This window comes from Cyprinodon variegatus, unplaced genomic scaffold (genome assembly GCF_000732505.1).
Source record: "Cyprinodon variegatus isolate N-32 unplaced genomic scaffold, C_variegatus-1.0 Scaffold1564, whole genome shotgun sequence".
Lineage (NCBI taxonomy): Eukaryota > Metazoa > Chordata > Actinopteri > Cyprinodontiformes > Cyprinodontidae > Cyprinodon > Cyprinodon variegatus.
The window spans coordinates 117,620-128,374 of record NW_015152017.1 but is presented as its reverse complement, the minus strand read 5'-3'; the positions used below and the strand labels follow the sequence as shown (position 1 = coordinate 128,374).

The window sequence follows — 10,755 nt, the reverse complement described above, 5'->3', positions numbered from 1 at the left end:
AATTGGAGCTATAGAAATAAACTGAATAGAATTGGTTGGGTTGCTGTAATGCCTTATACTAGATCAATCCTCTTTGCAGTTCATCTTTTAACAGGTAGCAAAAAACGAGAGCTCATATCTGCGGCTTCTCTTCACCGCTTCCTGTCTGTATTAGAATTGATTTCAAATGATTTTGTTGTTTTAATTGTTTTTAGCAGTTTGGCTCCTTCATATTTCTTTAAGAGTTAAACCGCAGTAAAAGATCAACCAACCAGCTTATCTTAGATATTCTTAGCTCCAGTTAAACTTTGAAATGTAATCAGGCCTTTGCAGTTTGCAGGGTTTTCCTTTTCATGTCCGCTTTGCTCAGATTGTTCAGACTTTTAAATCTTAAAACCCTTTTCTATTCTTTGGCATTTGATTTAACAGTTTGGATTTCTCTTATAAAGATTGTAATGAAATATAATTGTTTTAGTTTTAACTTTAAATAGTTTTATATTTGTTCTTGTTGCTGTTTTTATTCATTTTGCTGAACCGTGCAGCTATTTGGTCAACATGTTGTTTTTATATGCTAATAAAATAACTAATAAACTCAACATTGAGTGAATTTTCCAAAGTCAAAGACTTGGCTGGGTTTCATTAGATTATACATCTAACTTTTATAATCTCATTGAATTGTTTCTGTAAAATGCCTTGACATGACATGCATAGAAATAGATTGAACAGAGTTTTAATCCCTAACGATCAGGCCTCGTTAATCTGGAGGTGAATAATTCACCCAGTCATACGCCACGTTACTCTGCGTAGAATATTCCAGATTGTGTAATCTGTGATAGCTATGATTAAATCAAAGGTTTTATTATGAAAAGGACTTAGACCTCACAGGAAGCCTCACATTTTTTACCATTCCTGCTAAATAAAATGTTGTAATCTGTAATTTTCTGTACCTGCCTGAAATAAAGTTGATTATAGTCATAAAGAAGTTTGAATAAATGAGAAACGTCTGAACTGGTCTATAACTTTACTTGCAATTAAAGAGTAAAAATCCTCGGCTTATTGAGATTATTGAGAAGTTAAACAAGTCCAGAACTTTTTAAAGGGATTGTTTTACCTTTTTAACGTCCTACTTACACGGATATTGTTGATGGCGCTCACTAAGCACCATATGATTGAAACGCTACTATTTTCATTTGAAGTAACGATTTTTTTCCTAATGTCGGAGGTTAGATGTTATTGCAATAGAGCAGAGAACTGTGGCATTGAGGTGTCGTGTTAGTGTCTGGGAAATCATTAGTCTACCAACGTTTGGTGACTGAGGTAACAAAGGTTGCAAAGGATAATGATTTGTTTTAGTCCTCCACAAACAGTTTTAATTACAGTGGTGTCAATAGGGGACTCTTGGGTGGACACAGCGTGCACCAGAGGATTTACCAAAATGTTTTTCCAAACAAAAGAAAGAGAGAAAGAGGAGAAGGAGGAGAAACTGGAAGTGGGAGGGGGCACAAGCACAAGCGGCATGGCAACACATAGAAAGAGGAAGAAAAGAGTTACCCATATGAAGCCGCCGTTTCACCCGCTTGTCCACATCAGCTACTGACGTGGCATTGAACTCAGAGCTCTCAATTGCAGCCTCATCTTTCTCTAAAACACAAGTGACAAGGGGACAAACAGTGAGCAGCAGGTTAATGAGAAGCCCAAATGACCAGACCTGCAGCCCTAACTTTGCCGTTTGTGCATAAAAAAACAAAACAAAGCCAAGAAGCAAGAAGCGATGAAGAGGCACCAAATATCCCTGTTAGAGTGTTAATCCCCAAACATGATCCATCCCCTGCAGCAAATCAAAAACAACCAAACCAAATAAATAAAACTGATCAGAATCAGTTAATGAAGCAGTAGGCAACAAGGTCAACAGGCGAAGAAGAATGAAATGGAGCATAAACTCTGCAGCTGTCGGGTTTTTTAATCATGTCGGGGTTTAGATGTTCCAGGACACAGAGTTCATTTTTAGGGAATCATTTCTTCATTTTAACATGTAAGAAAAGGAAAACAAGACACGTTCAAGAGAAGCTGCTTCCAACAGACGAGACGGGCAAAGAAATGTGCACGATGATGCAAGGAGGAGCACAAGAACAGTGCATGAGGGGGCAATGAGCACAGAGGGGGGGTTCAAAGAGACGATAAGATGACTGGGATGGGGGTTAGAAGACACAGGGGCAGGAAGAAAGGAAGAAAGTCCTACTAGGACTTACGATGGGGGTGTGGTAAGGGGGGCGTATGATAGGCGGACGGCAGCACACTGAACATTTGGGATGGATTGCATGCAAAGAAGGTTTAGAAACGTAAAAGGGAAGAGAGGGTCGTCTGGGGGCAGTGCTGGTTGCCTGTTTGTCTATCGGTCAAATCATAACTGCTCTTAATAGTCAATGTTTTAAAAACCTCATTCCCAAAGATGAAGGAAGTGGAGGAAAAATGGCAACAATAGAAAACAGAGTGAGCAGACCGGCTGAAGCTAAAGTCCTGCATGTCCTGCATTGGATGAAGGTGGCGAGAGAAAGAACCAGTCTGGGCTTTAATCATTAGCATCAGCCTATCAATGGGGGCCACTTGCTCCCAGTAGAAAGGCCTTTGATGTCTTATGAAGTTGGGGAGGGGGGGAGGCCAGAATGGGAACAATTCATGTTCTTTCCATTCCTCTACCTTACTACCTTTTTCTCTAATGCCAGCCAAGGATTCTCTGAAGCGCTCTCAGCAATGAATGGAGGCTTTCTGCTCCTCAGCTAACTGGCTGAATGTTCAATCAAAAGCTACTGAATACCAGCTTTACAGGGTCTACTGGCTGGAGTGTGTGAAAAAGAAATGTGTCAGAGTAGGAGATAAAATATAAGCGTCTCTGTGTGTCTGCTGGTCCCAACAGTCTGTGGGACCAAAGGATGCCTGTAGGAACCCAGAAGGTAACTTGTTTTAGGGACCTACAGTGACTTAGAGTGGCTCAGGTTATCCTGATCTATCTCTATAGTTCTGCTGCTATAGGCTTAGACTGCTGGAGGACATAGGGACCCCTTTTTCATCATTCTGCTTCATTCTATCTCTATAGTTCTGCTGCTATAGGCTTAGACTGCTGGAGGACATAGGGACCCCTTTTTCATCATTCTGCTTCATTCTATCTCTATAGTTCTGCTGCTATAGGCTTAGACTGCTGGAGGACATAGGGACCCCTTTTTCGTCATTCTGCTTCATTCTATCTCTATTCTCCCACTCTGCAGAATCTGTTAGTTCAATCTCTAACGTTCTGCTCTCTCTGCTTTTTCTCATAGTAGCTTCATCTGGTCTTTTATAGACTCTAATCTTTGGACTAATTGATGTCTATTCTTTCTGATGTACTTGAGTTGTTAAAGACAAACGGTTTATATCAGTAGCTCCATTAGACTGATATTTGTGGACATGAATCAAACTGTATTTAATCCTTATTTCCTTTGCCGTATGCAGGATGAGGAGGAAGGAGGAGTAGAACCAGTCTACCTCTACAGCTAAGGGGGAAATGGTTCCAATGCAGTGAAACAAAACTACAACAATAAGCTTTGACCTCAGATATGCAGTTAATAAAAGGGTAAAATAAGGGAGAGAGAAACAGGGGAACAGATGCAGGAACTCTGGTTAACAAGGCAAAGCAACAACCAGGTTGATTAGTGAAGGAGGGAACCAAAAAACATGGCGTCACAAATAAGAATGGACACATGCAGTGACAGGTTCTGTTGGTTTCAGGGCTAGCGGTGGGCGGTTAGGGGCCCGGAGGCCATCTTGGTCGACACTTGTTAACCCCTCGGTTACTGCAGTTCCTGCTCAGGTTTTCAATGGTGATGGGAAATGAAGTGGACAGGGTGGGAAGACTGGTTTGATCAGGCTGCAATTGAGACGTCTGTTTAGCCCCACACAGGGCCCCCGATCCCCCCCCACCCCACAGCTACCATCTATGATTTAGTCCTTCCTTTAACCTGCATTGATTCTCACACAGATTTTCAGACAAGACAGGCAATCAGGAACTATCACCAGGAGAGAGGAAGAGGGACAGGGGGACAGGGGGACAGGAGGACAGAGTCCACATGTCGAAAAGGGTCAAATAAGGTTGAGGGTTCAAGGTGGGTCCAGAGAGGTGAGGGGTCTCTGGGACTACGGAGAGCCTCTTTAAAGGACAAAGACAGAGAACAGAGAGACACGATAGACAGAGACATTGGGAACCGGAGGACGAGTCTCTGCGTCTTTCCACACGCCAACCTTTTCTTGGCGAGATGATCCACGTAAAGAGGCTGAAAAAAAAGGGATTAGCAGCAGTCAAATCCCACCCAGCCGTGGGTTTCAGTGGGACATAAGGACAAAAGGACATAAGGACGAAGGGACGTCCTTTAGAGTTCCTGGAAACAGTCAGACAGTCAGGATACTTTAATGTGTCTCAGCTGCTTTGTCCAGAAAAGAGCAAATCGTTTGTCTGCGTTGAAAACAAATTAAGTATGGAGTGAATTTTGTTCCATTATTGTTGTAAAGGAAATGTAAATGTAAAAAAGAAAAACACACAGTTTCTACATTAAATAAAATGTAAAACATTCTATCAGCTAACATTCATTACATTTGAGAAAGAAAACAGCAAATTAACTCAAACAATCTTTTCATGAATAAAATGTTTTTAAACATTTCTGGAATGTATTTTTATCAGACTTCAATTCACAAAATGTGCTTTTTGCTCTCAAACAATAATGGAGCACAATTCTCCCCATAATCACTTAGATTACAGTTAAAGCTGATATATCAGATGCCTTTATTCTAACTTCCTGTTTTGGTCAAAGAGGATCCAGTCTATTGTTTACTGTTAATTAACGTAACTCTACAACCAGTCAGTCATTTTATCCTTTAGCCATTATTAACTCTGACAAATTTTATTTTATTGTCACTTTTAACAATCTTCCTTAAATATGTCTAAACTTTTTTTATGTGATGCTGTTTAAATTAAATTGTGTAAAAATAAATTGTTTTATAGCTTTTTTTTTGTAATAAAACCCCTAATAGATTCTACTGTATGTGTAAGTTAAGGTTTTAACATAATTATGATGAAATGATGAAGATATTGTTCAGATTTCAGCTCATTCAGGTCGTGTTATTTCGTCTCTAAATCTGCTTTTGCTCACCTTGAAACGAGCCAGGTTTGATTTCCTGTTAGCTTCTGCTAACAGTGTTAGCTTCTGCTAACAGTGTTAGCCCTAGCTAATAACATTAAACAGTAGATCACTTCAGTTAGTTTGAACGATAACTCGTGTAAAACGGCTCAGGAAAACTTTGAGGAAGAGACGCAGTTTGGCTTCGTCTAAATTTACAAACAAAATACGATAAAAAACAACTCTGCTAATGTTAGCCTTCCTGCGTTAGCCCAGGAAGCGCTAACATTAGCATCATCAACCCAGCATGCATCGCACAGGTGAAACAAAAAAAAAGATACATTATTTTTCAAGTAGCACAAACAGCAGTTTTAGAGTTAATAGTTGCAGCTTATTTTACTTTAAATGAAAGTCTTTGGCTTCAACGCTGAAAAAAATAACCGCTTTTTGCATTTATTTAATTATATTTAGTTACTTTAACACAATTGTTTTTTGTCCTACCCTGCTAACATGTAACAATCATGTTAAACTAAACATAATTTAGCAAATTCCAAAAACGGTTTAATTTCTTTTTTCAGTGAACATGAGGTAAATGTGACCCATTCTGGCATTTCTAGAGTTAAAAACTTTGGATATTTTGACAGAAAATCTAATAAAAAAGAGAATAAATAATTAAGAACAATTATGGTCAAATGTTTCTCTCATATTTATGTATGTAAACATAAAAGGTTCTCAGTTTTATTAGCTTCTAAAAATCAAACAATTCTTTCCTCATTTTCACAGCGTACTTATTTAATAAATACAAATAAAACCAAAAAGTTCTTTGTAAGAAAACAACTGAGCATATTTGTCTGATTGAATAAATCTAAAAGCTCTTGGTCAACATTAATTAGCATTAGCGTAATAAAAAAAGAGAAGAGCTTTAAAAGTTTGATGGGAAGAAATAAGAGAAGCAAAAAAGAATGTGAGATAAACATTAATATGGTTTTAAGTTTCTATAAGTCAAATATTTAACCTGATTTAACGACAGATTAAATAGAAACTTTGCTAATTTAGTATTGACCCATCTTTAGAAATAAACTTTTCACTTTTAAATGAGCTTTAATCACCAAAGTTTGTCACATAAACAAAGAGTTTTCCCTCAATGTAGTAAAAATGATGTTAGAGAGAAACAAACATTTCTCCTGTCAGGAAATAAATAAGTTTGATCAGATTTACAGCCTGTGGGAAAGAAACTCTGTTTTTCTAAAAATGTCTGGTAGAGCCGACCTGAAGGGAAATGATGAATGTTTATAGCAGCGATAGGAACTCTGAAAGCCTGCAGGTGTGTTTTTTAGCAGAACAATGCTGCAGCTATCGATGCAAGAATAACTGACATCTTATCTAATCCAGAATATAGATTCGTAGAGTCCAGAGGCTGGAGGCGCTACCAGGAGACAGGCCAGGAAACCAGGAGACATGGAGGAGGCTGTGGGACAACAACCCAACAGCAGGACCGCTACCTCAGCCTTTGTGAAGGAGGAACAGGAGGAGCATCATTTAGCCCTGCTGAATGACCTCCAGCAGGCCGCAGATGTGGATCTATCTGCACAGACGGTTAGAAACCGACTCCATGAGGATGGTATGAGGGCCTGATGTCAAATGATGGAGGTTGAGCTCACAGAGCAACGCCATGCAGGACGCTTGGCCAGAGAAGACCAGGATTGGCAAGCATGGCTGCCATTAGGTACCCAGATGAGATCCTCAGACCCCTGTTGAGACCTTCTGCTGGTTCGGTTGGTCCTGGGTTCCTCCTAATGCAGGACTAAGCTGGACCTCATGAGGCTGGAGTGGATCAGCAGGTCCTGCAGGATGAAGGCATTGAAGCTATGGACTAACCCTAGATTTATCTCGCTGTAATCTTGGATTTAATCTAGATTAATCTAGATTAAAATGGCTCCATTGAATTCTGCCAAAGGGATGCATGAATCAGAATGACTTAATGAATCCTTCGTGGACGGGGGTAACTGTCAGTCCACATTCTCTCCCGGTCGCTCATTCTCTGCTGTGCTGAAACTCCTGGGAGATCAAAGTTCCTCCAAACCGTCTGTTGAACTGGAGTTTTAGCAGCTAGCTGCATAAATTATACACCCTCTATGGAATCTGGGTCTGGATTAGGGAGATAATATTCCTCATGTCGCCACCTAAGGGTGGGTTCTGCTCCACCTCATCACTTTCTAAGCTCTTTATTTTAGCAGTTGATGCTGCAAGATCAGCTTCCAGCTCACTTTGCTCCATCTTGTATTTCTTTCAAGGCAGCAACTGGTTGCAGTGCAGCAGCCTGTTCTGCTTTGGCCTTTTAAACTCTGAGACTGAGGAAGATCTGGATGTTGATGATCTAGTGGAAGCAGATGACTTAGATCAGATGATCCATGTTTCAGCATCTTTCAGGAAATAATTCAGGTTTGAGGCTCAAACCAGTCATCATATAATTTACCTTTTCTTTCTCTGATAAGACTAGAATAACCAACTGATGAGCATTTTAAACTCATCCATGTCTTCCTGCAATTCTTTCACTGACTGACTGACTGCATCAACATTTCCTGCATCCGTCATCAAAGCTTTTATTTGATTAATTTTTCCAGTGCGCGTTTCCAATCAGCCTCCAAAGGATGCAAACTTTTAACATGTTTTCAGAGGGAGGCGGAGCTTCAGGGTCAGACATCATCAATGATCAACCAGATTCCTTCACCTTCCAATAACAAACATCCTTCTGTCCCTCAATCCGTTTCTAAAACCAACAGCTTTGCTTTCTGTAGCGATGGACTGTTTCTCTGCAGCACAGAGGATAAACTGGATCAGCTGGTTTTACTCGCTGGCTGCCTGTTTGTCTGGTTGATCGGCTGGATCCACCATCCACTCCTCCAGCCATCAGTGACGTTTCTCTGCTTGTTATGGCGAATCTAACCACCTGATAAGTTCCCAATCATCTAAAAATGCCAGAGTAGTTTTTAGGAGGTTTTTAACGCACTCTAAAATAAAAAGTTTTCTGGTTTCAGAAGGTTTTTTTTCTTTACTTATAAAATAACAGAAATTATCTCTAAGTTGAATTACAAAACATTTAACTAAACTCATCAATTGGTGACAGAAAAAGTTTCACTCCTTCACCAACCAATCAGATCAACCACAGCAAGTATGAAATTACTAAAATATGTCATTTTATTTTAAATTACTCTCACACCTATTTCTAGATTTTTTATTCAAATTTCAATTTCCAAAATGTGGCAGCAACAAAAATGAAACAAATTAGCCTCCATAGAGGCCATCGTTTATAGAAAGGTCATCAAGAAGCAGCTGAAACTTTAAACTGAATTTAACAAAAGCTTTGATGCAAAGTTTCTAATGAGAAAAATTATTTAAAGGGTCAAATGTTTTTAATGAATTTATTCTTTCTCCAACTTGTTGCTCATCACCTTTTCAGAGGATCTCAGTAAACTCTGCTGCTGACATCAGTTAGCAGCAAGCAGTAGAGCAGCGTGCTGCTAACTTAACAACATAATTATTCAATCAAAATCAACTACATGAAAGTTCAGGTTTAAAGTTGAAACATCATCAAAATAATAAAACAAACATCCCAGCAGTTTGGGGAGAAAATGTCACTAAAATGATTTATGTCGGTAGCCTGATAATCCAGACTAAATGTGAGATTAAATGTTTAATCTAGTCTGGCCCCGATGAATGAGACATTGGAAGATTGATGATAAGAACAACCTGTTGTTTTTCAAACCATGTCTGTGCCTATTGGCCAACGCTCTGACCAATGAGGAGCTGACTGTGACGTAGGAAGCGCCACAGGAAGCTGGTGGGGGGGTGGAAACAAACAGCCTGTCGGTAAAACGTTGAATACGTCCTTCTTTAAAATGAATGAGTGTAGAGCCTCTTCCTGCTCACGTTTCAACTAAAACCCAAAGTCTGATCCTTCCAGAACTGATTCCAAAGCTGAGTGAAAACTCGCCATCAGAACCAGCGGTCCGTCACACACGGCTAAGCCAAGAGAGGGCCGCTGCAGATGGGCTTACGCTAGCCCTGGCCGCCGTTAGCCTCGGAGCTCCGCTGGTTGCCGCGGTCCTCTCAACTTCGGGAATTGTTTTTTTTATTGTGCATTAAATCAGTAAATGGACGATATAGTGACGCTTTGAAGTATAATATTCTCGCCTCCAATGATCTGAAAACGTCCTTTTATTGAACAACAGCAACAGAAAGAGAACTTTTAACTTTCAAAGGAGCGCTCCATTGAAAGCTGCTGCTGCCGCCGTGCATCATGCTACTGTTGTGCTTCTACTGCGTATCGCAGCTTTGTCATTCAAAACACATCTCTGCGTTGTGATTGGCCCGCCAGTTCTAGAGCCCGGGGCATTGATCGAGGCTAGTCCACTCGCAGGCAAACGTGATCCTGGCCGCTGGTGGGCGGGGCTAGTTTACTGGGCTAGAATGTCGGTGATTCCTGCAGCTCAGGTTGATGAATAAATCTATGAGCATCAGAAAGTTCAGCAGAAAAAAGTCTGTCCAGAATTTTTTTACACTTTGATCGCAGTCAGTTAAAAATGAAAACAGATATTCAGAGTTTATTGTTGGTTCTGTGGTTTAGCCGTTAGCGCTGCCACTTACCGATGCAGGTCTTGCTGTCTGAATGCAGGGCGTACTTTTGGTGGCAGCCACAAACCGGCCCCGTGTCCGTGTCTTCACAAGTGTGCTGGCATCCGCCGTTTCCATAGTTACACGTCACTATAGAAACAGCAAATGAAAATGTTACTTTCTAACGTATCTTAAAATCTAAAGTTTAGGTTAATTTGTGAAAATGGTCTTTACTGGTCACATCTATCGACACGTTATCCTAAATAACTTTAAACTCACCCAGCACGTCTCATTTAATGAGAATATAAAGAAATCAATAAAAGGTTAATTTTCCCAACAAGAGCTTTGAGATTTTTTTATTTTTGTGACAAAAAAGTTAAAGATCTACTTTTTATTGGTGATAATAATAAATAATGCAAAGAAGAAGAAAGAAAAGCAGTTTTTATGTTTGGAGACGGAGCTTCGAAGAGTTTAATAAGCAGTTTTTGTTGAAGTGAACTCCTGCCTTTAGATGGCATCATCGCTTAGCTCAGGCTTTGTTCACAGACTGTCTATGAGAGGAGCTATGAAGCCAAATAAAGTGCAATTAAAAGCTGCCTTTTTCCCCTCAGTGTGAGCAGCAGTGCATTCCATGGCTGCACTCGCTGAATGAGCCGCGAGGAAAAGCAAGTCAGCTGTAAAGAGCCACCAATTCCCACTCCTGAATCCTTCAGCACCTTCGCTTTCAGTTGATATGCTCTGATGGTTTTGGAATAAAATCTCCACCATATTTTACCACTGAAGGTCTTTTGGAAGCTGTTCTGTTACTAATGTTTATTACAGGAAGACCTCAATATTCTCCACCATTACGCCAAAGCTAAGAAAACAAGCTCATAGAGAAAGAGTCTGAATGCTTTGGGAGCTGGAAGCAAAATGGAGCTTCAGCTGAATGATTGATTCTTTAGGGATCTTTGCTTATTTTCTCTTTTTTTCCAAGTATTCGTCTCACTGGCCACGTTAACAGTTCCAGCAGGATACC

The 10,755-nt window shown here is 40.1% G+C and overlaps 1 protein-coding gene across 1 annotated transcript in view; it reads right to left on the bottom strand.

Annotated features, from left to right (window-relative positions):
* Positions 1–1,530: 1,530 nt before the first annotated feature.
* LOC107103918 (signal peptide, CUB and EGF-like domain-containing protein 1) overlaps positions 1,531–10,755 on the bottom strand; it is a gene marked incomplete at both ends in the record, with an annotated part of 42,784 nt that continues 33,559 nt past the window's right edge. Inside the window, 2 exons of the mRNA XM_015403777.1 lie at positions 1,531–1,620; positions 9,771–9,887. Coding sequence (XP_015259263.1) covers positions 1,531–1,620; positions 9,771–9,887 — 207 coding nt within the window. The remainder of the gene's footprint in view (positions 1,621–9,770; positions 9,888–10,755) is intronic.